The sequence below is a fragment of the Aquarana catesbeiana genome, linkage group LG11 (assembly GCF_042186555.1).
Source record: "Aquarana catesbeiana isolate 2022-GZ linkage group LG11, ASM4218655v1, whole genome shotgun sequence".
NCBI lineage: Eukaryota > Metazoa > Chordata > Amphibia > Anura > Ranidae > Aquarana > Aquarana catesbeiana.
Window position 1 is genome coordinate 172,095,761 of NC_133334.1, and position 27,237 is coordinate 172,122,997.

The 27,237-nt window shown below is 42.0% G+C and overlaps 1 protein-coding gene across 8 annotated transcripts in view; it reads left to right on the forward strand.

Moving 5' to 3' along the window:
• The window catches only part of LTBP3 (latent transforming growth factor beta binding protein 3), a 1,979,464-nt gene that overhangs the window by 807,512 nt on the left and 1,144,715 nt on the right, over positions 1-27,237 (forward strand). For all 8 annotated transcript variants that reach the window (XM_073605046.1, XM_073605047.1, XM_073605043.1 and 5 more), the window contains exon 9: positions 91-110. In XM_073605046.1, the coding sequence (XP_073461147.1) occupies positions 91-110 (20 nt within the window). The remainder of the gene's footprint in view (positions 1-90; positions 111-27,237) is intronic.

A 27,237-nucleotide genomic window follows, 5' to 3' on the forward strand; every position in this document is an offset into this window, starting at 1 on the left:
TTTTGTCTGGAAGACTACACAAACATGTACATGTATCAAGTATGGAACAATAACAATATGCATGTTAAATATGTTTCATATCTTTTACAGGTGAAGTAACTGCAGCCATGGTAAGCTTCTGCACCAATTCTATCACTAGAAAGTTTAATACATCCTTTACACAAGCTTGATGAGCTTCTGATCAGGAGCACATATTGAAAATGCAGGGCACCATAGCAAAATTGTAATGCTGCTCACCCCCAGGCAGAAAATACAGCAACTCTACAACACCATAATGACCATACAAGTAGCCATTTGACCCAGGGCCTAAACTAAGAACTTTACTGTAGGCTTAGATTAGTACCAGTGTCACTTTCCCCATTACATTGGTGGCCGATGGCAATGCCCCCAACAAAACCATATAAAATGATTGTGCCCCTGACATAGCTACACTAAAATAAAACACATAGGGAGTGAGGCTTTCCTATAGGCACTGTAATAAAGTCTCCAGTTAAATTCTACCTTGTCTTAATCATCCTACCCTGCCCCCAGAACCTGAAGCAGCCATGTGGGCTTCTGTAATGGTAGTTATACTACTGCTGTTAACATTCTAAGTTCTAATCCCCCCAGTAACTGATGCTGACATATTTGTTATGTTTTTATTTTATTTTTTTATTTATTTTTTTACTATCACAAAGTGGCTGAAAAGAGCTTTGTGTGACAGTATATGGCTTTTTAGTGACAGATCGGCTTTATGGAGGCAAAATTGGTCTAAATAGACCCCTGATGCTTTGGCTTGCTGCAGATCCATCCATATTTTGGTCTTCCCTTTACTTTGTGGTCGAAAGCCCACAATCTGGATATAACTTTATTTGCATGTATAATACATTTTGCATGTATAGAATTTGGCAACAGTCTAAATATATTCAGAGAGACAGTTTCTAAGGCTTGATGAAACAGTAGTGCGCACAGTGGTGGGTATGGCTAAGGCCAAGGTGTAGTGTGAGTCTTCATTCCAACTCTGCTTGCTGAAAAGGAGGATTGTAAAGGATAAGCAATTGATGAGCTGAACCAGATGACTGCTTACGAATATTAATTTAGGTAAAATACTATGCTTTCATTGCACTAAATCCTCTAACACATATAGGCACCACAATTCCAAACATCATTCCTTCCCTTCAGTATAACATTATCAGACTTTTAATTTTTTGTATATCCTTCTTTTAGGTTCATTCAAAATACGTTTTGTCTGCAATATAATTCCATATCTTGAAATAGCTTACAGTATATTATACTAAGTTGCATTTTTTGTATGCACTATTTTGGTATTATGCCAAATGTATGTTTAGTGTTGATAATATTCTTTCCTTTTTGAAATGGGGGTTGGTTAGCACAGTAATAGATGCATTTTTTAGTGATATCCCTGTCAGTCTGAAATGTGTTTTAAAGACTTGTCAGCCCATTTTTAATAAAACAGATAAAAATAAACTCCACAAAGTTGCCCATGCAAGGGGTTTCAGTTTCACACAGCACAACAGGCAACAAAAACAAATACCAAATCACCTAGTCCTCACTTCAGCAATACCACTGCTCTTTACATGATCATCTCACTCTGCCTTGGCAACAGCACCTTGCTGCATGGACCCATTCCTTGCCTCTAGGTAGGGGTTCTCCTGACACCCCAGGCTTGCTCACGCCTCTTAGACTTAGACTGCCGTTAACACACGATCGGAATTTTGGTCAGAAAAAGCTATGATGGTTTTTCCGACGGGATTCCGCTCAAGCTTGTCTTGCGTACACACGGTCACACCAAATTCCGACTGTCAAGAACGCGGTGACGTACAACAAGTACAATGGGACTAGAAAAAAGTTCAATACCCAGTGCGCCACCCTTTGGGCTCCTTCTGCTGATCTCATGTTTATCTCGTGTTAGTAGAAGTTTGGTGAAAGACGATTCATGCTTTTCAGACTCGTGCTTTTTCAGATCGTTTTACTGCTGTTTAGTTTGTGCTTGTGGGTTTGTATCTGTTTTTCCAGTGTGTGTAGTCAGTTTGTATCTGTTTTTCAGTGTGTTCTTGTCTACTTGTTACTGATTTTCAGCTCGCTCTTCACAGGCCTTGCTGTTCTTCAGTGCGTTCAGTTTAATTCGTTCTGACCAGTCGACTGTTTTGAAGCCTTGTTGCGAATACGTACTTGTCGTAGAGTTCGTGCTGTGCAGGGGCTTGGTGTTGGGGTTCTTACTTTGACCCAAGCCCAGTCCATGAATAGGGTGGGGAGGAGTTCATGGACCAAGAATTGTTTACTCCAGCGTGACCAATTCTTTCATATGCCTTTGCTGCGGGAGATCCAGGAGCATAACCCTAATGATTTCAGGAATTTTCTCCGGATGACAGACCCCATTTTTCACCGTTTGTTGGCTTTGCTCACCCCTTATATTACGAAGCAGGACACCTGCATGCGGCAAGCCATCACTCCCAAACAGAGGCTTGTCGCCACGTTGCGGTACTCGGCGACGGGGAGAAGTCTACAGGACCTCAAGTTCTCTACAGGCAACTCCCCCCAGGCTCTGGGGATCATTATTCCAGAGACCTGTTCTGCCATCATTCAGGTCCTGCAGAAGGACTATATTAGGGTAACTCTTCTCCTTTAACATCACATTATATGTATTTAATGTTTGCTAATGTATTGTATTTCTTTCTTCATTCCATAATTACCTTGACTGTAATATGCTGCGAATGTCCTCTTTATCCTTACGCATGCTGTAATCTTTTAATGTTCCTTTTTTGTCCTTCATGCATATTTGCCTTCACTAACCTCCCCAGCATGCTATCCTGGGCCCATATACACCTAGCCTAGTCACTTAACAATGTTTTTTGTTAGCTCCATTGTAGTACTTTACCTTAAACACCCCCTAAAATGTGTCCAAATGCTATTGTTGTCCTTAAATTAAGGCAGAGTGCCAGAGGCTTTTTGTTGGCTCCCAAACTCATTTAGAACCCCCCCTAAAATTTTTACAATGGGCCATCAGAGGGGGTGAGGAATCTGATAAGTGGACCTTATATTTTTGTCTTTAAATACTCCTTAAAATAAATGTTATACTGATGTTGGCCAAGAATGTTTGTGTCTAATCTGCTTGCAATGTTTATGTGCAAAATTACTAATTTTTTTTTTTTTGGTTTGACTCCTCAGTTTCCTTTAACACCACAGGAATGGCAGACTGTGGCCTCCCATTTTGCTCATCATTGGGACTTTCCCAACTGCAGAGGGGCAATCGATGGGAAACACGTCCACATCATCCCACCACCCCATTCGGAGTTATACTATTTTAACTATGAGGGGTTTCATAGTATCGTGTTGATGGCGGTGGTGTCGGCGACATATGAGTTTCTCTATGTGGACATGGGGAAGAATGGCCGGATGTCGGATGGTGGAGTCTTTGCCCCTACGGATGTCTCCAGAGTGGTGGCTTGGGATTGCCACCTGCTGAAGAGAACGTGGAAGGACTCCCATTTGTTTTTATAGCTGATGAAGCATTTGGTCTGGGTGATCACATGATGAGGCCATTACCCCAGAGGACCCTCACCCCAGAGAAGAGGGTTTTTAATTACCGGCTGGCCAGAGCCAGAAGAGTCGTGGAGAATACCTTCGGGATAATGGCCAGCCGGTTCCACTTATTTCTAACATCAATTAACATGGCGGAGTACAAACATAACCACATTGTTTTATCCTGCTGCATACTGCACAATTTTTTAAAGTGAAATGCACCTGGTTATGTTGCCACAGTTGGGCCTGAGGCCGGACTTCATGAGAATCCAATGACGGCCCTGGAAGCTGGCCATCCTGGCTTGCCCCCCCAAAGCGCCCGTGAAGTGTGTGAAAAATATGTGGAATATTTTACATGTAGGGGGGCCATTGCTATGCCAGCTAATATTTAAATATTTTCAAAATAGCAAAAAATTGATATGATAAAATCTTGATTTGGATTTACTGCTTGTGTTTCTTTTATCTGTCTCCTAGGTTCTCCTAGTGCACTTGTAGTGCCAAGTGGTTTTAACATTATTTAAATAACACCCATTGTCACTGTAAACACCAACTTAATACAAAAAGTGTTATTGAGCATTGAAAGAAGAAGCCACACGTTGTTGAGTAGAAAGCCTTTTACTCCGTGCACATTCACATGTGCGTTCTAAAACATTTTGTGGTAAAAAAAAAAAATCTTTTTTTTAAAAAGTTTTACCTTGAAATTTTTGAAAAAGTACAGAAACAGGCATGTTTCCAAATATAACATACGCAACTCTGGAACTTACAAAGTTCAACATTGCAAAAATGAAGGCAATATCAGACATTATAGTGTGAAAAATGTCTTGATCTTGCCTTCATCAGATGGGGTGAAGTCACCCCTGTAAAAGCCAAATTTAGAAGAAGCAAACAAATTGTGAGTCAAAATGGGGATTTCCTTTCTGATCCCATACCTAATGTCAACATGTGCTATCTCCCATCATGGGGGATCAATGGACCTGTTTTGGGGGTGCAACCACTTCCTCTCACCTACTAGAGTTGGGAGGAAGGGGTTGCACCCACAAAATGCGTACATTGAAATCCCCTGATGGCAGATAGCACATGTTGACACACTGTGTGCATCTTCCAAATTTGGCTTTTAAACTGTATTAACACTTTAGAGAAATTTTTCAAAACAAAAAGGTGTAATCTTTTTTGGATTTAGATTCTCCCTAGTACATCAATCATGTTCTTCAGTCTTTGTTCAATCTCCTTGTTTTTTTCATTGATATGGTCTAAATCCCAACTACACCACATTATGTCCTGGATAAGCTATTGTGAACTGTCACTGTTGAAATGAGTAGATTGTTCTTCCACAACCTGCACATCACCTAAAATAAAAATACACATCATGCATTATAAATACTCAGGCATACATCTATTACCTGAATCTGTAGTGTCAGACACTGACCTGTTGTGGTGACGTGATTTCAATCTCTTCTTCCACCTCTGCTTCCTCCACATCCTTAGATTGTGGTGTCCTCTGTCTCCCTTCTTTCGGAGGTGGGGGCCTCCTGTTGTCCTCTGATGTCCCGAGTCTTTTCTCCCCTATGAGAATGAAACAAAAGGTATACTTAGCACACAGATATTTGTGGCGAGAAATATAAATGTGAAACATTGCTTGGAAGTAGGGTACAATTGTCTGTTTGGGCAGAGTTCCAAGTTGAAGACATGATTAATTCCCTTAACCAAGCTTGAATATTTTCCTTTTTTGGACAAGTTTCACACATGTAGGCACCCCAAGTATCCACTGGAGTACCTGTGTGGGACACCTTAAAAAGTTTGTTCTTGTGTCCCACACTAGTGCTCCTGAGTACAGATGTGTAAACAGCTGCTGAGTGTCCTTTTCAATTCCTTCTAGTTACAAACACATCTAGACAACAATGTCCTAAACTTCTTTTAATACAAATTAGCATGACCAAATGTAGTTAACCCTGTATCTGCCCAAAATATCGTATTTAGTTGGCAAATGAACAATGTTTCTTACGACCGATTACTGTGCCCATGAACATGAAAGTAGCCATTTTAAACTGTACAACAGTAAAGAAAAGCACACGGAGCAGCATGCAAGTAATAATAATAATAGGAACACACAACAACTACTTACTTTTTAGAAGCACTTTCTTGATCCTTCTGTACTGATCTTGCTCCCTCAATTTAAGGTCTGACCAGCGTTTTCTCAATTGCTCTTTGGATCGTCGTACCCCAAAATTCCGGCGCAGACTCTTCACAACTTTAGTCATGATCTTGGCCTTTCTCACATTTGGGTTTAGGTACGGTCCATACTTCCCATCATAGTCAGCCCTCTTCAATATGTCCACCATCTCCACCATCTCACCAAAGGACATATTGGAGGCCTTAAATCTTCTCCTCCGGGATCGGGACGTTTCTTGCTCTGGGCTTTCCTCCTCCTCTTTACTGCTATTATGCACCTGCTGTGTCTCTGCCATGTCGTCTCCCACTGTGCCAAAAGAGAAGGGGTGGGGAATATTCTAGAAAGAATGTCAGGGGGGGCGACGTGGGTGGAGTTTCACGCATGCGCAGTTTATATAAAACTAACACGCGTGTGTCGTACGTACGATCTGTGAGTGGAGGAAGCGCCGAACGTTATAACGAAGGTAACATTTTAACTTGGGAGATCAGTGGCCTATACTCATTCTAGATTGAGGCCAAGATAAGATTAGGAGAGTTTAGCCTGATTAGTGTTTTGGTCTTGTGTTTTGTCTTTCAGCAAATATGAAACAATTCAAAGACCCTGAATTCATGGGCCAGTTCATAGACAGATACAGAGATATGAGAAATTTGTGGGAGGTTAAAAACTCCTTATATCACAATAAACCAACTAGGAGGGCATCGCTGGGGAAACTGCTGCAATTTGTGAAGACGCAGTTCCCCGACGCAGACATCGAGTTTGTGGAGAAGAAAATTGGTAGCTTGAGAAGCACATATAGGAAGGAGCTTAATAAGGTCCAGGCTTCCATGAGATCAGGAGCTGCAGCAGAGGATGTGTATGTACCCAGTCTGTGGCACTACAACAGGATGCGATTTCTGGAAGACCAGATGGAAGCCAGGGAATAACTTTCTACACTTCCATCAACCCTTCCCTCAACCCCAGCTGAGGCTTCCGAGGACCAACCTGGGCCTTCCATCCTGGAAGAAGTCCTTCCACTCCTGGAGGAGCCCAGCTGGAGCCAGGTATAGTATTTTTTAAAATATGTATTGTCCAAAAATGATTGTTGTTAACTAGATGTTATTATTACATAGTTACATAGTTAGTAAGGTTGAATAAAGACACCAGTCCATCCAGTTCAGCCTGAGTGAGTGTGGGTGCGTGTCTACAATTATCCCTATTTATTTATGGTACCCATATAGCGCTGTCAATTTATGCAGCGCTCCACACATATATCGGACACTTACATTGGTCCCTACCCTTAAGGAGCCCACAATCCAAGGTCCCTAACTCCAGGCAGGTAGTGTCGTGGTTGGGATTTGAACCAGCGACCCTTCTTACTGCTAGGCGAGAGTGCTACCCACTACACCACTGTACTGCCCCTTATTGCTAACAAATTAATGATTTAACAAAAAGTGTTTGACATATCAATAGACAGTAGGGGCCAAAAATGAGTGTGACAAGAATGAAAAATGCTGGGGTCAGAATGATAGTCTTTTCTATTTATTAACATTCAATATGCAACAGTCATGAGCTGAAAATTGTGTGTGATTGATGAACCAAAAACTAAAACTATGTCCCTTTTTCATACACAGGAAGACCTCAGCCAGGGCGAGGCTCTGGAATGTGGCAGCAAGGAGGAGGCGGGGGTAAGTGTCAGCCAGGAGGTGGCCAGGCCCAGTAGCCTCACCCAATCCCAGGTGCCTCCCCTCCGCCTTACAACAAAAAGGGCCAGGAAAGGTAGTAACGTGGAGGAGGCAGCACTGGGCCTCAATAAGGATACTAATGCTGAAGATGCCTATGGCTGCTATGTAGCTGCTAAATTGCAGCAAATGGAGGAGAGCGAACGCTTCAGGTGTGAGAAGTTTATTTTTGAGGCCATTCTAAAGGGGCTGAGTGGCCAAATAAGTGATAACATGCACTTATGTGTGCTCGCCCATCCTCCGCCTCCTCCTCCTGCCACAAGTCCACCTCCAGAGCCAAAGCCTCCAAGGAAGGCTGCAGGAAAGCCTGCAGGGAAGGCTGCAGGGAAGGCTGCAGGGAAACGTGGAGGGAAGGCTGCAGGGAAGACAAGAAAGTAATGGCCTGGGTTCAGTCTGGTCTGACAGAAGACGCAGGCTGTGGTAGTACCACAGCCTGGGGACATATATGTCATCTGCTGCTGTTCATGATCTCATGGAGTCCAGGACCAGATTGTTCTCCCCATTATATGGACTTCTCAAGCTACCAATTTTATTTTCAAAATTGTTGATGTGTGCCCTGGGGTAGAAAGGCTTTGCTAATTCCAGCAGTTTCTCCAGTGTTGCCATCCTCTTTATTTTGTTATCAGCCAGAATAAATGGAGATTTTTTTTTTCTGAAAATACTTGCCTATGTTTTTCTTCAAATAGGACAGTTTGTGTGTAGGCAGGTACATTTCAAAAATACAATGTCTAATTAACAAGGGACCCCATCCTCCTTGAGCTTTAAAAATACAAGATAATAATGTTGTTGTGTAAACTTGACACACACAAAAAAAAAATACTATGGAGATAACTAGAAAATAATTTCAAAATATTCCAAAAAAAGGTTCTTGATTAAAAAAAATAAAATGACAATAAAAAATAATTCCAAACATTATTATGGATATCTGGCTTTAAAAACAAAAAAGATTATTCATGAGATCAAGAGAAATAATAAAGAAAGAAGTTTGTGAGAACTCTGTGTGAATATGAGCAGCAAAACAACTTCATTCTTCTAGCATTATAAAGAAGAAGAGAATGCGCTGCATTAAACTATTGAAAAAATTTCAGCATGTCGAATGTGCCATCTCCATTACGAACGGTAGTTTTACCAGACCGAGCGCTTCCGTCTCGTACTTGAATCTGAGCATGCGTGAGTTTTTGCGCGTCGGAATTGCATACACACAAACGCATTTTCGGATAGGAAAATTGAGAACCTGCTCTCAATATTTTGCTGGCGGGAATTCTGCGCCAGCAAAAGTCCGATGGAGCATACACGCGGTCTCATTTTACGACCAAAAGCTCTCATAGGTCTTTTGCTGGCCGAATTTCCGATCATGTATACGCAGCATTACAGATTCCTTCAGTTCCCTGGAATCTCTCTTAGGTGGCTCAGCTCTTCATCTACCAGATGCTTTCAATCTCCCAGACTCTCTAAGTCTGATGCACATGGAATCTCTCCGACATGGATTGCAGTCTTCTGAATAGATCACCTTTATCTCCAGACAGGATCACACGCCTGTCTTTAGATAGGAGAGCACCTCTCTTCTGGCTGGAGCCTTGAACTGTTCCTAGTCCTTCATTATAAGGGCTGTGTGTACCTGGACACACACCCTGCTTATCTTTAACAAGATCTAGACACTGGGTTGGAGACTTCTTCCCTCCCAAGGTACTGACAACTGACCAGCACCACTTCGGTCCACAGTAGCTTGAGAAATTCTTTCCTTTTGGCTGTTATGAGAACAGACCTCTGACACTTTTGACTTGTCTTTCATTTTCCCAAGGCTTTTTCCACTTATCATGCAGTATTTTCTGGAAGTAACCCAACGGCGTACCAAGAGGCCACTTTCAAATTTACTATTAAATTTGGTAACAAACCATTTCTTAATGTGATAATCCACACTTGTCTATACATTTCATTGTAATAGCTACCAGTACAATCAGTACTTTTTCCCACAGTGTTTCCATGTACCTTACCTTAACAGAACCTTTGCTATTTCCGTGTCTATTCTGGGCACTTGCTGCTTATAAGGTCTGCACCATTTACTAACCACTGCTCAGCTGCACCTTGAACCACACTAGCAGAAATGTTCTTTGTCACCGCATCAGGTAGAGAGACCTCTAATGTCTATGTTCATGTTCACCTGAGCATCTTCCACACAAACCTGTATTGGGAAGCACCCTCACAGGAAACATTGAGATCACTTGCCACATGATTAAGCAGCATGGTACAGTCACTGTTTAGCCTGCAGTTTCCTCCCTGTGTATTTCTTTCTTTCCTGCTGCATTGGGTCTGCTAGACCTGTGATTCATTTCACATGTGTTGTTCGATTCTGTGCTCTGTGCTATGGGTGTCACCTGCTATACTATGGGTTTTTACTTCCTTCCCATCTATCACTTTCTGGCCTGCCTCCTAGTTTGCTTTCCTATATAAGATATGCTCGGTGCAGCCCGCGTTGTCTGAGCATCTTCCTAGTTCCCAAAGCTCCTGTTTGCTCATGGCTAGGAAGTTGCTCAGGCAAGTTGCTTGTCTGCCACCCGCCCTGACCTTGGCTTGTTTCCCGCATCCTCTTCTGTCTCTTGCCATCTGTACTCTACAAGGGCTCACTACCACATAAACCTGACAGTTTGCTCAGACCATGAGCTCCTCAGGGACACTGCAGTCTCTAGATGAGCAACTTCAGTGTTTGGCGTAGAGAGTTTACATCCAGCAGGCCAATCAAGAGTGGATCATGTGATGTGCTGGCCTGGCCCTGACCACTGTGGGAGCAGAGTGACAAGATCCTATAATTTCCAGTCTTAACACCTTCTTAAGAGCCTTTCCGTAAGACCTTTGATGTGCCAGGCAGGGCCTTATCTGCTCGGGCCCTTCTTTGGCCTTGTCAAGAAAGCATGACTGTGTGTCAATATGCAGTTGTCAGAAACCATGAATCAGACCGAGACAGAAGTACAGTTAAATCACACTTGTTTAATAATAAAAGTAAATAGAACAAACGTAGTCAAAACATAGCCAAAGTTCGGTAACCGGAAAGGATAGTCAGACAAGCCAGAAAGTCAGGAAGCCAGGAATCAGCGTAGTGGAACAGCAAGCAGGATCTGGAGCCAGTAGGAACGTCAGCCATGCAAGTCTTTAACAGGCATGCAAGAGACAATGTCTGTGATGTTGACCAGGCGAAGGCAAAGATCATCTGGGCTGGACAGCTTAAGTAAGCAGGAATGACGAGCAGGATACCATCACAGGTGAGTCACTGTGGAGAGATAGGAGCTGGCAATTAACCGACAGCTGGGTGGCCATCTCAAAGAAGGAAGGGCTGAGGCCAACCCTGACAGTACCCCCTCCTCAACGACCCCTCGGAGGACCACCAGGCTTGAGAGGAAAACATCTATGGAAATCACAGAGGAGGACATGGGCATGTACGTCCGAGGATGAGACCCAAGAGCGTTCCTTCGGATCGTACCCTTTCCAATGCACCAGGTACTGTATGCACCTACGGGAGTCAACAATGGACTGTACTTCATATGCCTAATGGTTCTCAACCTGTACAGGGTGAGGATGTGGCACCGAGGTGGTAAAGCGGTTGCAGTCCAAAGGTTTTAATAAGGAGACATGGAATAAATTTGAGATATGCATATTAGAAGGAAGGTCTAAAGCTGGGTTAATCCTGCCGAGAATACGGAAAGGCCCAATAAACCGAGGTGCCAACTTCAGAGAGGGAACACGGAGTCGGAGGTTGCGAGATGACAGCCAGACCCTGTCCCCAACCTGGTGGGAAGGCGCAGGCATCTGCGGTCAGCATTGAGTCTGTACCTATCATTGACATGTCACAAAGCCTCCTGGACTTGTACCCAAGTGGAACGAAGACCACGGAGATGTTCCTCTACGCAGGAATGCTCTGCGGAACAAATGAGTCAGGCAACATGGAAGGTTGGAAAACATAATTTGCCATAAATGGGGACAATCGGGAAGCAGAATTCAAGGCACTATTGTGAGCAAACTCCAACCAAGGTAAGAGGTCTGACCAGTTGTTATAATGGTCAGAAATATAGCAATGTAGGAACTGCTCCAAGGACTGGTTGGCTTGTTCTGTGGCCCCATTAGACTGCGGGTGATACGCAGAAGAGAAAGCAAGCTGAATTCCCAACTGTGCAGAAAAGGCTCGCCAGAACCGAGACACAAACTGCTTACCCCTGTGCAAGATGATCACTTTGGGTAGCCCATGTAAGCGAAAGATATCCCGAGCAAAAATGGAAGCCAGTTCCTTAGATGTGGGCAACTTCTTAAGTGGACTACAATGAGACATTTTCGAGAACTGGTCAACCACCATAAGGATAACTATGCTTTGCTCTGGGAGTTGGGTAACTCCACAAAGAAATCCATAAACAGATGGGTCCAAGGCCTCTCTCCATTGGGTATGGGTTGTAGGAGACCCACTGGAAGGTGTCATGGAGTCTTACTCTGAGCACACACGGAACAAGCAGATACAAAGGTGGCTACATCAGCACGTAGACTAGGCCACCGTAATTGTTGTGAAATTGCCAAAAAGTTCATTCTTCCCGGGGTGGCCAGCAGCCTTGGGAGAATGGTAGGTCTGGAGCACGGCAGTGCAGAGACTCTCAGGGACAAAGCAGCAGTCACAAGGTTTCTCAGGAGGAGCATGGACCTGAGCGGCAAGAATTTTCTCACCCAAAGGGGAAGTGAGACTGGTGCGAACTGTAGCCAAAATACGATCAGTAGGAATCACAGGAACTGGAACCGACTCTTGGAGGTGGAGGAAAATTGTCACGAGAAAGCGTCAGCCCCTACATTCTTAGTACCGGGTACGAATGAGACAATGTAATTGAAATGTGACAAGAAAAGAACCCATCGCGCCCTTCTGGGAGAGAGGCGTTTAGCCTCAGACAACATAGCCAAAGTTCGGTAACTGGAACAGATCGTCAGATAAGCCAAAAAGTCTGGAAGCCAGGAATCAGCGTAGTGGAACAGCAAGCAGGATCTGGAGCCAGAAGGAACGTCAGCCAAGCAAGTCTTTAACAGGCACGCAGGAGAAAATCTCTGTGTTGACCAGGCGAAGGCAGAGATCATCTGGGCTGGACAGCTTAAGTAAGCAGGACTGATGAGCAGGATATCAACAGGTGAGTCACTGTGGAGAGATAGGAGCTGGCAATTAACCGACAGCTGAGCGGCCAGCTCAGAGAAGGAAGGGCTGAGCCCAGCCCTGACAGCAGTTCAGTTTCAAACATTGGCCTCAGAACTAGCATGGGATGTTCAATCCATTATCCGAAAGTGGAAAGAGTATGGCACAACTGCAAACCAACCAAGACATGGCTGTCCACCTAAATTGACAGGCTGGGCAAGGAGAGCAGCCAAAAGGCCCATCATAACTGGAGAATCTGCAGAGATCCACAGCTCAGGTGAGAGAATCCGTTCACAGGACAACTATTAGTGGTGCACTCCACAAATCTGGCCCTTGTGGAAAAGTGGCAAGAAGAAAGCCATTGTTGAAAGAAAGTCATAAGGTCATAAGTCCTGTATGCAGTTTACAAGAAACCATGTGGGGGACACAGCAAACATGTGGAAGAAGGTGCTCTGGTCAGAAGAGACCAAATTTCAACTTTTTGGCCTAAAAGCAAAACGCTATGTGTGGTGGAAAACGAACACTGCACATCACCCTGAGCACACCATCCCCACCGTGAAACATGGTGGTGGCAGCATCATGTTGTGGGGATGCTTTTCTTCAGCAGGAACAGGGAAGCTGATCAGAGTTGATGGGAAGATGGATGGAGCCAAATACAGGGCAATCTAATACCGCATACACACGGTCAGAATTTCAGCCAGAAAAAGTCCGATGGGAGCTTTTCATCGTATATTCCGACTGTGTGTATGCCCCATCAGACTTTTTCTGTCGAAAATTCAGACAGACTTAGATAAAGAACATGTTCTATATTTTTCCAACAGAAAAAATTACTATCGGAAAAACCGCTCATCTGTATGCTGTTCCGACGCACCAAAAACTATGCATGCTCTGAAGCAAGTACGAGACGGAAGCGCTCAGTCTGGTAAAACTAGCATTCGTAATGGAGATAGCACATTCCTCACGCTGCAAATTCTGTGATCTTTTAATGCAGCACATTCTTTTGTGCTTTATAATGCTAGAATAATGAAGTTGTTTTGCTGCTGATATTCATACAGAGTTCTGACAAACGTATTTCTTTATTATTTCTCGTGATCTCATGAATAATCTTTTATTTTTTTAAAGCCAGATCTCCATAATAATGTTTAGAATTAATTTTTATAGTCATCTTTTTTTTTTATCAAGATCTCCTTTTTTTGGATTATTCTAGTGATCTCCATATTTTTTTTTTTTTGTGTGTCAAGTTACCACAATAGAAGAATATGAAAATAAGTGGTAATCACTGTGCAAATAGTTCAATATTAATCAGTATATCAGTATATCACAATAAATTTATGAAACACAGATATTAATTCTATGTCCGTAGAAAAGAACAATAATGTGACTTAATAAAGGCAACAAATGAATGCCTCAAAACGCCATAACAAAATATAACAATGTGACAAGTGAATACTTCAGAAAACCGTAACAGAACACAAATGAAATTAATTAAAATAATATTCAATATAAATTATAAACAAATCCTATGAGGCCCAGAGATTGTCCTTGGCTATACGCACAAAAACAATAGTGGTTAAAGTCCATACATTCTGTATAGCACAAATAAAAATTAAGTGATGAATATCCCCAAGTGCTGAGTGAATATTGAAAAACTTGCTGTAGTGAATAGGGTGCGTGGATAGACCTCCACCTTCAAAAACTGCTGCCTTTTACCAAAAAACATTGGTCTCTTAGTTATAGGAGACCTTAATAGGTGGATGGCTGCAACCCCAGCCCGGGATCTGTGAGACAGGCACTAGATGTCATCCGGTTCGCAGGAACCCTTTCCGCCAGTCATACCAAGATGGATTGGATGTGTCACCATAAAAGAGATAAACAGCTCCACATAGCATAATATCTAACGTTTATTGAATAAAAAGCCAGAAATTGCACTTACAGACATCAGTTGTATAAAAGCGTAAACAGAAAGCCGGCCGACTCCAGGACAACCCGTAACTTCCGGGTACTCGGATAGCGGTGTCGTCGGGACGTAGCTCCTCCTCCCTATGTCGTTTCGTCACAACAGGACGTGGTCACGGGATACGAGCAGCGTCCCGACCCACCGCTTAAGTAGACACAGTTGCAATCATCTCATTGCTGTAGAGGAAATTGACGTGCCATCTTGTCTCAGGGAAACAGTGTGGGCAAATACATAGACGTTCAAGGCATGATGACAGTGTATCGTTAGACACTATCAAAACTGTCATACCAACGCCAAAAACTTACAGATCAAAAGGCTGCTAATGTAAGGGGTTCACTCTAGATAAAAGCAAACTCCATGCAGTGCGATGAAAAATTAATTGTAACTGGAAAAAATATATATATTTCACACATAATTCTGCAACAACATCATGCGTGCATACCGTGGCTAATCTTTATGGGGCTTGATTCCAAGGGCCCAAATAATCTAACCCAAGGATGATTTTAAAGTCATATGGGGATAGAAATCAAAAGTTGGTTATAAAATATATTGAGTTAAATAAATGGATAAAAAAATGAAAAAATATATATATAAATAAATAAATAAAAATGATGACCGGAATAACAAGGGTCACCAAACCAAATTTGGCGAACCCCTATTCTTCAGCCTCCAAAAAACTAAACTATGAGTATATAAAAAAATTAATCTAAGGGACAATTAATACCCAAAAGACAAATAGAAGTTGATATAAAAAATGAATATACCATTTCCCTGAGATGAAAAGGCACTCCAAGTACAGAGGTTCATATAGCGCCTATATACTCCATTAGATCAAAAATAACACTCACAGATATACAATATAATTTTAAAAAACTGAAAAAAAAAAAAAAAATTAATATAAATGAATAAAAAGAGAACTGATGATGACCATATTAACCCACACTACCTAGGAGTTATCTATAAAAGAATTAACATCAACATCGATGTTAAGGCCAAAGGGGTATAAGTCTTCAATTTATGAACCCAGGCCATCTCTAATCTAGAAATACTCCGAACCAGGACACTACCCCTCCAATGGGGCTTGAATTTATCTATCCCCAGAAAAATGGTGCCTGTGGGATCTCTGCTATGAGCAGTCAGGTAATGTTTTGATACAGAGTGCTTTGTAAATCCTCTCCTGATATTATTAATATGCTCGTTTAAACGCACCTGCAGGGGTCTTTTTGTCCGGCCCACATACTGCAGGCCACACGGGCACTGCAGCAAGTAGACGACCCCCGAGGTGGAGCATGTGATAAAGGGCTCGATGGTAAAGGATTTGCGTGTGCAAGTAGAAGTAAAATTCACCGATCTTTTACTCCTGCAACCGTTTAGCGAACAGACCTGACACCTCCTACATTGGTAGTATCCGGTCAGTTCCGAAAAGAAGCTGGGTCTTGTAATGGGGGGGGGTCAAAAATGTTGGGTGCCACTTTATCCTTATGTGACGGTGCCCCCCTAAACACTACTTTCGGTTTGTCTGGCAGGATAGGTGCCAACACCCTATCACTTTTAAGGATGTGCTAATACTTGTTTATAATGCGTTTAACTTTGGAGTGTTGACAAGTAAAATCGGTGACAAAGGGACAGCGGAACGAAGCGTCAATCGGATCCTTAGCTCGCTCAATGAGCAGATCATTGCGGTCCACTTTCTCAACCTGGTCCAACGTACTGGCAATAAAATCTGGGGAGTAGCCCTTTGTGACAAACCTCTGGGTCAAAATCTGTGCCTGGATCTGAAAGGTGACAACATCTGTACAGTTCCGTTTTAATCTGAGAAACTGGCTCTTAGGCACAGACTTGAGCCATGAGGCGTGGTGACAGCTATCATGGGGGATAAAAGAGTTTCTATCGGTCGGTTTAAAGTATGTGGAGGTAATAAATTGATTATTACATATGGAGATAGTGAGGTCTAAAAAATTGATCTGTTCCGGACTGGCTTCATAATTAAGCTGTGGGTTAATATGGTCATCATCAGTTCTCTTTTTATTCATTTATATTAATTTTTTTTTTCAGTTTTTTAAAATTATATTGTATATCTGTGAGTGTTATTTTTGATTTAATGGTGTATATAGGCGCTATATGAACCTCTGTACTTGGAGTGCCTTTTCATCTCAGGGAAATGGTATATTAATTTTTTATATCAACTTCTATTTGTCTTTTGGGTATTAATTGTCCCTTAGATGAATTTTTTATATACTCACAGTTTAGTTTTTTGGAGGCTGAAGAATAGGGGTTCGCCAAATTTGGTTTGGTGACCCTTGTTATTCCGGTCATCATTTTTATTTATTTATTTATATATATATTTTTTCATTTTTTTTAACCATTTATTTAACTCAATATATTTCATAACCAACTTTTGATTTCTATCCCCATATGACTTTTAAAATCATCCTTGGGTTAGATTATTTGGGCCCTTGGAATCAAGCCCCATAAAGATTAGCCACGGTATGCACGCATGATGTTGTTGCAGAATTATGTGTGAAATATATATATTTTTTCCAGTTACAATTAATTTTTCATCGCACTGCACGGAGTTTGCTTTTATCTACAGTGAACCCCTCACATTAGCAACCTTTTGATCTGTAAGTTTTTGGCGTTGGTATGACAGTTTTGATAGTGTCTAACGATACACTGTCATCATGCCTTGAATGTCTATGTATTTGCCCTCACTGTTTCCCTGAGACAAGATGGCGCGTCAATTTCCTCTACAGCAATGAGATGATTGCAACTGCGTCTACTTAAGCGGTGGGTCGGGACGCTGCTCGTATCCCGTGACCACGTCCTGTTGTGACGAAACGACGTAGGGAGGAGGAGCTACGTCCCGACTACACCACTATCCGAGTACCCGGAAGTTACGGGTTGTTCTGGAGCCGACCGGCTTTCTGTTTATGCTTTTATACAACTGATGTCTGTAAGTGCAATTTCTGGCTTTTTATTCAATAAACGTTAGATTTTTTGCTATGTGGAGCTGTTTATCTCTTTTATGGTGACACATCCAATCCATCTTGGTATGACTGGCGGAGAGGGTTCCTGCGAACCAGATGACATCTAGTGCCTGTCTCACAGATTCCGGGCTGGGGTTGCAGCCATCCGCCTATTAAGGTCTCCTATAACTAAGAGACCGACGTTTTTTGGTAAGAGGCAGCAGTTTTTGAAGGTGGAGGTCTATCCACGCACCCTATTCACTACAGCAAGTTTTTCAGTATTCACTCAGCACTTGGGGATATTCATCACTTAATTTTTATTTGTGCTATACAGAATGTATGGACTTTAACCACTATTGTTTTTGTGCGTATAGCCAAGGACAATCTCTGGGCCTCATAGGATTTGTTTATAATTTATATTGAATATTATTTTAATTAATTTCATTTGTGTTCTGTTACGGTTTTCTGAGGTATTCACTTGTCACATTGTTATATTTTGTTATGGCGTTTTGAGGCATTTATTTGTTGCCTTTATTAAGTCACATTATTGTTCTTTTCTACGGACATAGAATTAATATCTGTGTTTCATAAATTTATTGTGATATACTGATATACTGATTAATATTGAACTATTTGCACAGTGATTACCACTTATTTTCATATTCCTCTATGAGGTTTTTAAGGCACTTGTTTGTTGCCACTCTCACAATTTTTTCAGCGTGACTTTTTTAATTTTTATTAGATTGTATGGTTTACTACTTTTTAGTCGCAGCTCACATAGGTTTCAATTTTTGGTAGCGCAGTATTTATTTTATACTTTACTAAGTTACCTCAATAACATTATTATCTTGTATTTTTTATTAACCTCAAGGAGGTTGGTTTGTGCTGTTGTCCCTTGTTAATTTGATATTGTCTTTTTGAAATGTACCTGCCTACTCACAAACAAACTGTCCTTTTTGTAGAAAAAAACATATAGGCAAGTATCTTCAGAAAATAAAATATCAATTTATTCTGGGTAACAAAATAAAGAGGAAGGCAACGCTGGAGAAACTTTTTGAATTTGCTAAGCCTTTTGGCCCCCAGGGCAGACATGTGGAAAATAAAATTGTTAGCTTGAGGAGTCCACATAATTTGGAGCCCAATCTGGTCCAGGACTCTCAGAGATCAGGACCAGCAACAGATGATATCTATGTCCCCAGGCTCTGGTACTACACCAGCCTGCGTCTTCTGTCAGACCAGACTGAACCCAGGCCATCATTTTCTTCTCTTCACTGCGGCCTTCCATCCACGCTTCCCTGCACCCTTCCCTGCAGCCTTCCCTGCAGCCTTCCTTGGAGGCTGTGGCTCTAGTGGTAGACTTGTGGCAGGAGGAGGAGGGGGAAGAGGAGGAGGATGGGCAAGCTCACATACATGGCTGTTCTCAGTCAGCTGGCCCCTCAACCCCATCTAAGGGGCCTGAGCAAAAATTCCCTCACAGAGGAGGCGTTGGCCCTCCTCCAATTTCTGCAATACAGTGGCTAGATAGCAGCCATAGGCCTCTTCAGCATCGGGGGGGCTTCTGAGGACATCACTTGCTTCCCTAATGAGGCCCAGTGCTGCCTCCTCCATGATCGTCCCCTTCCTGGGCCTTTTTGTTGTAAGGCGGGGGGAGCCACCTGTGATTGGGTAAGGCCACTGGGCCCGCCCATCTCCTGGCTGACACTGGGCCTGCCCATCTCCTGGCTGACACTGGGCCCACCCATCTCCTGGCTGACACTGGGCCCACCCACCTCCTGGCTGACACTGGGCACGGCCTCCTCCTGTGTGCCACTTTCCAGACCCTCCTCCTGGCTGAGCTCATCCTGTGTATAAAAAAGGGACATAGTTTTAGTTTTTGGTTCACCAATCACACACAATTTTCAGCTCATGACTTGCAAATTGAATGTTAAATAGAAAAGACTATCATTCTGACCCCAGCATTTTTCATTCTTGTCCCAAACATTTTTGGCCACTACTGTCTATTGATATGTAAATCACTTTTTTTTTTAATCATGAATTTGTTATCAATTATAACATCTAGTTAACATCATTAATATTAGGACAATAAATATGTATAAAAATAATATACCTGACTCCAGCTGGGCGCATCCACTTTTTCCAGAATGGAAGGCCCAAGTTGGTCCTCGTCAGCCTCTGCTGGGGTTGAGGGAAGGGTGGAGGGAAGGCTGCAGGGAAGGGTAGAAAGTGATTCCCTGGCTTCAAGCTGGTCGTCCAGAAACCGCAGTTTGTTGAAGTACCACAGCCTGGGTACATACACTTGGGCTGCTGCTGCTCTGGATCTGAGTGATTTCTGGATCTTATTATGCTCCTTCTTATACATGTTCCTCAAGATCCTAATTTTCTTTTCCAAGAACACGATGGTTGCATCAGGGACCTGAGTCTTCACAAATTCCAGAAGTTTCTCCAACGTTGACCTCCTAGCTTGTTTATTATAATATAAGCTGTGTTTAACCTCCCACAAATTCCTCATCTCCCTGTACCTGTCTATGAAACTGGCCATGAATACTGGGTCCTTAAAGTGATTCATATTTGCTGTAAGACAATACACAAGACAAAAACACTAATGTCAGCCTAAACTCTCATAATCTTATCCCAATATAGGCCTCAATCTTGAAGCAGTATAGGCCACTGATGGCCCAAGTTAAAATTTTAACTTTGTTTAGGACGCTCGCCACTTCCGTTCTTCTTTCCTCCGCACACAGACGTAGGTACGACACATGTGTGTTAGCTTGATATACACTGCGCATTGTTTGAGGTTTTGGTTCCGAGTATGGGAAAGACACCCTCATAGATAGGCACCACATCCCTAAACAAAAGTTTTTTAGTTTAAATGGACATATAGAGGAGAGGGATTTTTACGGTGCAAGTAAGTTAAACATACGGAAAAGCTGTATATCTTTTCTCTTTTTTATTTAAAAAGACAGTTTATTGTTTACATTTAAAAACACATATATCATATAGAATAGCAGACATATTCCTTTTGAAATTAAAGTTAAAACAAGGTGGTCAAAGTAGGGAATAACAAAGAAAAGTGTACACTACAGATTCACAGATGGTAGTTATTGCATACTAGCCCGACATGTTTCGCATTGTCGCTTTTTCAAGGGATATGCAACTGTTTAGTGAGTCATCCAATACTTTTAGTAATTCTACGGAAAATAAAAAGAAAAGAAAGTTTTTTTTTTTTTTTTTTTATACACACATAGATAATTTACAGTATTGGTACAACATTAAATTTCATAAAAATGTACATGTTGTCACTCTGAAGTGTCCATGAAGGCTTACCCCTAAGGTTGACCCTACAAAGTCTCGTCAGAACCGGTATAAACAGACACAACCAAGCATGACAGCAGGGGGGCTTTTTGCAGCCACAGGGAGCAGTAAGGAGAAGCTGTTGTATAAATGATAAATATTGAGTATAAGGGAAAATTATATAAGCGGAGTTAATTAAATTTAAGAAGGAAAAGACAAAAACAATCAGTTGACACTTACACCGAAGATTAATTAAAGCTGCAACCAAAGATACAGATGGTCAGCGATAATAGTGAGGTGATGATTGCAAGGAATATTTGAATGGTGAATGTGTTAAAGCTAGGGAATGAAATAAAAAAGCAAAAAATATTATCACTACACAGGAAGATACTGAACTAGGTAATTTGGATTGTAAGAATGTTTGTGGGCAGATATGGGAAGTCTACACACATAGCATGAAGATATAATTAAGCTCACATCTCAAAGATTTGCTGGATAAGCAGCAAGGGATATATATATACACAGTTAGGACTCTGCAAGAGCTCATTAAGTAAATAAAAAACAGAAAATATATAAATGTGTAAATATAGGTATAGAGCAGGGTATGGTGTACAACACCAGTCACTTACCCTGCTAAAATTTTAGCTTGCATCCTCCGGCGCTGGCAGACATAGCTGTCAGCTGTGCCGGTTTAAATACTGCTCCCCATCGAGCCGGCGTGTGACACGCCGGCTCGATGCGGACGTGATGGCGCCTGTGCGCATGCCCAAGGTCAGCCTACAAATGGACACAAAACACAAATACGAGATCATATAGATCCACTAGCCAACGTAATACTAGAAATGGCAATGATATGAATAATTTATCACCCTCTTCTTCCCTATCATCTAGCCAATCGACGGTATACCGAGATTTGTCCGGAGATAGATTGCCAAAAAGACGGAAAAGTAACTCAGACACGGCCTCCTTGGAGTCCCTTAAAAATCAAGCAGGTACCCCTGTACCTCGTCGATCACAGCCCAATCACCCCAAAGCGGCACCACCTCGCACTTCCAGTATACCCCATTCTTTGTCACAAACGTCACGCGGCCCACAGACGATGGCCACTCACACCATTATGTCTACAGCACCTTCTACGGCGGTCACTGCCCCTCCTCTTCACCTCAACACGGTCACCAAGGTAAGCAATGCTAACACTGTTATTTCTCCCATAGGCACACCTGTAACAGCTGACATGAAGTTAGCACCTATTTTTTTAGGGAAGGACCAAGAGCTAGCATAAACCCAGAGTTTGACTTAATCTCATGTACCCCTGATCCAACATCCAATCAATCAGAATTATCTATTATCAATCTCTCCTCGTATACCTTAACCGAATATAAAGAACAGGTCCTTAAACTGGGTCTCACCTTTTGCCCTGATTCCCAGGTTGACAAATTTCACCTTATCAAGGACCTTCACCTCTTTGCCCGTAGACTCCTATATAAAGTTATTTTTGATAAACCTAAACTAGACATATGTTCAAATGATAAAACATCCAACCTCCGGATTGATATGGAAGAACAACAAGCTTTTGAGGACTTGGTGGCACTTTGGGAGGAGGGACACACGAGCGACGACATCTCTGGTTGTTTGCACCTGCCGGAGTTGTCAGTCGCGGGTGTGTCGTTCCCCCTCCACAGTCGAGGAACTTTCCCCTGTTAAGTACTAACCCTAACATCTGGGCATTTGTCACACAAACCTCTCAAGCAATTGAAGAGTCTAACTTCCGTCCTTCCGCATCTTCTAATTTAAATGCAAATCAAAAAGCTGCCATTAAATCCCTTGAATCTAACCAAAAGATAATAATTAAACCTGCTGACAAAGGCGGAAATCTAGTTATCATGGAAAAATCCCAATATATCAATATGTGTAACAAGATTTTATCTAATCGAGACTGGTACCGCCCTATTTCCAAAAGTTTAATACAAAACTTCAATACTGAATACTATAACATCATCTATAAGGCATACCATAAAGGTATCATAGATAAAAACACGTGGGATTACCTTAATGTAAGGGACCAACGAAGCCCTACTTTCTATGCCTTACCAAAGGTACACAAATCCATCCTGGATCCTCCAGGACGTCCCATAATATCTGGCTGTCTATGTTTAACGGAAAACGCCAGCAGTCTGGTAGACAGCTATTTACAGCCTCACGTTACCTCTCTCTTTTCCTATATCAAAGATACCATAGATTTATTAAGAACTATCGAAGGTATCTCACTTCCACCAGGCACCTATTTAGTTGCACTGGACATCGAAAGTCTATATAACACCATTCCTCATAGTAAGGGCATTGAAATTGTGAGTAACCATCTATACGAGAGAGGTCCCCCATTTGAGCAATATAACGAATTTGTTCTAGAACTTCTCAATTACATACTGAGACACAACGTCTTCATGTTTAATTCTTCCCACTACCTCCAGGTGCAGGGGGTTGCGATGGGGACCAGATGTGCCCCATCGTATGCCAACCTGTACCTGGGGGGGTGGGAAAAAGATCTTTTTTCCAGGGACGACCTGACCCATTTATTGGAAAAGGTCGTTTCCTGGTATCGTTACATAGATGACGTGTTGCTATTCTGGTCTGGTTCAGAAACAGAATTGAAAGAATTCCTCAGATTGATCTCTATTAACAACTTTAACCTTTGTTTCACCATGGAATATAGCACAACCGCGATCAATTTCTTTGATCTTACTATCTCCATTGATGCCAATGGAAAGTTGGACTCGTCACTCTTTAGAAAACCTTCGGCTGGGAATACTATTCTCCACGCGGATAGTTCACACCCAGGCCCCTTGCTAAAGAGCATTCCTTATAGCCAGTACTTGCGGTTAAAACGTAACTGTAGCAAGGATGCAGATTTCCAGACAGCAGCGAAAGACCTGTATAAAAGATTACTATCCCGTGGATATAGCCATTCATGCCTCAAAAGGGCATACAATAGGGTTAAAATACAAAACAGAGATTCGCTACTTTTTTCAACCAAATTCTCTACTAAATCTGACACTGTAAGACTGATCACGCGCTACTCCAGTCAACATAGAGAAATCAGAAATATCATAACCAAATTCTGGCCTCTTCTATCTGCTGACTCAGCAGTCAGCAAACACATCAACTCATTCCCCGAAATAACCTTTAGACGGGTTCCCTCATTGAAGGACCGTTTAGTCCACAGTCACTTCCAAGATGCCTCCAAAAATAAAAAATCCCCTTATACAGGCATTTCTCCATGCGGCAAATGTGATATTTGCCGCTACGTAGAAAATACATCACAATTTTTACTTCCTAATGGACAGTGGTACTCAATCAAATTCAATGCCACCTGTCAAACTCCAGGTATAATCTATCTAGCTCAATGCATTTGTGGTGGCTTTTATGTCGGCAAAACGAAACGACCATTCTACAAACGAATTAGAGTCCTCCCCCCGCCCCCTTCTCCCCATGACGCGGCTCCTGTGCGGGAGGAGCCGCCGCGCGCGGTTGTGCGCATGTCGGCTCCCTCCACCGGCGCTATGCCTTATGGGACTTGAAGTCTGGACGGCGTCCTGGTCCCTCGGGCATGCGCACAGGCGCCATCACGTCCGCATCGAGCCGGCGTGTCACACACCGGCTCGATGGGGAGCAGTATTTAAACCGGCACAGCTGACAGCTATGTCTGCCAGCGCTGGAGGATGCAAGCTAAAATTTTAGCAGGGTAAGTGACTGGTGTTGTACACCATACCCTGCTCTATACTTATATTTACACATTTATATATTTTCTGTTTTTTATTTACTTAATGAGCTCTTGCAGAGTCCTAACTGTGTATATATATATCCCTTGCTGCTTATCCAGCAAATCTTTGAGATTTGAGCTTAATTATATCTTCATGCTATGTGTGTAGATTCCCCATATCTGCCCACAAACATTCTTACAATCCAAATTACCTAGTTCAGTATCTTCCTGTGTAGTGATAATATTTTTTGCTTTTTTATTTCATTCCCTAGCTTTAACACATTCACCATTCAAATATTCCTTGCAATCATCACCTCACTATTATCGCTGACCATCTGTATCTTTGGTTGCAGCTTTAATTAATCTTCGGTGTAAGTGTCAACTGATTGTTTTTGTCTTTTCCTTCTTAAATTTAATTAACTCCGCTTATATAATTTTCCCTTATACTCAATATTTATCATTTATACAACAGCTTCTCCTTACTGCTCCCTGTGGCTGCAAAAAGCCCCTCTGCTGTCATGCTTGGTTGTGTCTGTTTATACCGGTTCTGACGAGACTTTGTAGGGTCAACCTTAGGGGTAAGCCTTCATGGACACTTCGGAGTGACAACATGTACATTTTTATGAAATTTAATGTTGTACCAATACTGTAAATTATCTATGTGTGTATACAAAAAAAAAAAAAAAAACTTTCTTTTCTTTTTATTTTCCGTAGAATTACTAAAAGTATTGGATGACTCACTAAACAGTTGCATATCCCTTGAAAAAGCGACAATGCGAAACATGACGGGCTAGTATGCAATAACTACCATCTGTGAATCTGTAGTGTACACTTTTCTTTGTTATTCCCTACTTTGACCACCTTGTTTTAACTTTAATTTCAAAAGGAATATGTCTGCTATTCTATATGATATATGTGTTTTTAAATGTAAACAATAAACTGTCTTTTTAAATAAAAAAGAGAAAAGATATACAGCTTTTCCGTATGTTTAACTTACTTGCACCGTAAAAATCCCTCTCCTCTATATGTCCATTTAAACTAATACACTGCGCATGCGTGAAACTCTGCCCGCGTCGCCCGCCCCTGATGTTCTTTCTAGTCTATTCCCCACCCCTTCTCTTTTGACATGCAGTAGGAGTGACATGGCGGAGACACAGCAGGTGTATATTAATTCCAGTAACGAGGAGGCAAACCCGGAGCCTGAAACGTCATGATCCCGGAGGAGAAGATTTAAGGCCTCAAATTTGGCCTTTGTAGAGATGGTGGAGATGGTGGACATCTTGAAGAGGGCCGACTAAGATGGGAAGTATGGACCGTACACCAATCCTAATGTAAGAATGGCCAAGATCATGACTAAAGTTGTGAAGAGTCTGCACAGGAATTTTGAGGTACGACGATCCAAGGAGTAATTGAGGAAACGCTGGTCAGACCTGAAACTGAGGGAGCATGATCAGTATAGAAGGATCAAGAAAGTGCTTCTAAAAAGAAAGTAGTTGTCCTGTGTTCCTATTATTATTATTATTACTTGCATGCTACTCCATGTGCTTTTCTTTACTGTTGTACAGTTCAAAATGTCGACTTTCATGTTCATGGGCACAGTAATCGGTCATAGTAAACATCGTTTGCTCATTACATACGATGTTTTGGGCAGATACAGGTTAAATACGTTTGACCATGCCTATTTGTATAAAAATAAGATTTGTACATTGCTGTCTAGATGTGTTTGTAACTAGAATGAAAAGCAAGCTTGATTACATGTAGTGTAAGGAGAGGACACTCAGGAACTGTTTACACATCTGGACTCAGGAGCACTAGTGTGGGACACAAGAACAAACATTTTAGAGTGTCCCACACAGGTACTCCAGTGGATACTTGGGGTGTCTCCATGTGTGAAAATTGTCACAAAAAGGTAAATATTCCAGCTTTGATAAGGTAAAAAATCATGTCTTCAGCTTCGAACTCTGCCAAAACAGACAATTGTACCCCACTTCCCAGCAATGTTTCATATTCCTATTTCTGGACTCTAATATATGTGTATTAAGTATACCTTTTGTTTCAATCTTATAGGGGAGCAAAGACTCGGAGGACACCACTCAGAGGACACCAGGAACCCCACACCTCAGAAAGAAGGGGCACTCAGCACAACACCACACCCCGAGGATCTGGAGGAAGGAAAGGTGGAGGAAGTGGGAGAAATTGTCACCACAACAGGTGAGTGTCTGACACCCCAGCTTCAGGTATTATATGTATGCCTGCCTATTTAAAATACATGTTTTTACTAAAATTTTTAGGTGATGTGCTGGTTGTGGAAGAGCAAGCTCAACATTTCACAAGTGCAAGTGCCCAAATCCTAATCCAGGACATCATGGTGTCGAATTGTGAAATAGACATCATAAGTTATAAACTCAATGTTCTTGAACAACAAACATGATTGATGTTTGGGGAGAATCTAAATATCTTCAAAATGTCACCATTTTAACTTTTTTCGGACTAAACGAAAAAAATTTTTGTACATTTTAAAAGCCAAATTTTGAAGATGCACACGGTGTGTCAACATGTGCTATCTGCCATCAGGGGATATCAATGTATGCGTTTTGTGGGTTCAACTCCTTCCTCGTAACTCTAGTAGGTGAGAGGAAGGGGTTGCACCCCCAAAGCACGTCCATTGATCCCCCATGATGGGAGATAGCACATGGGATCA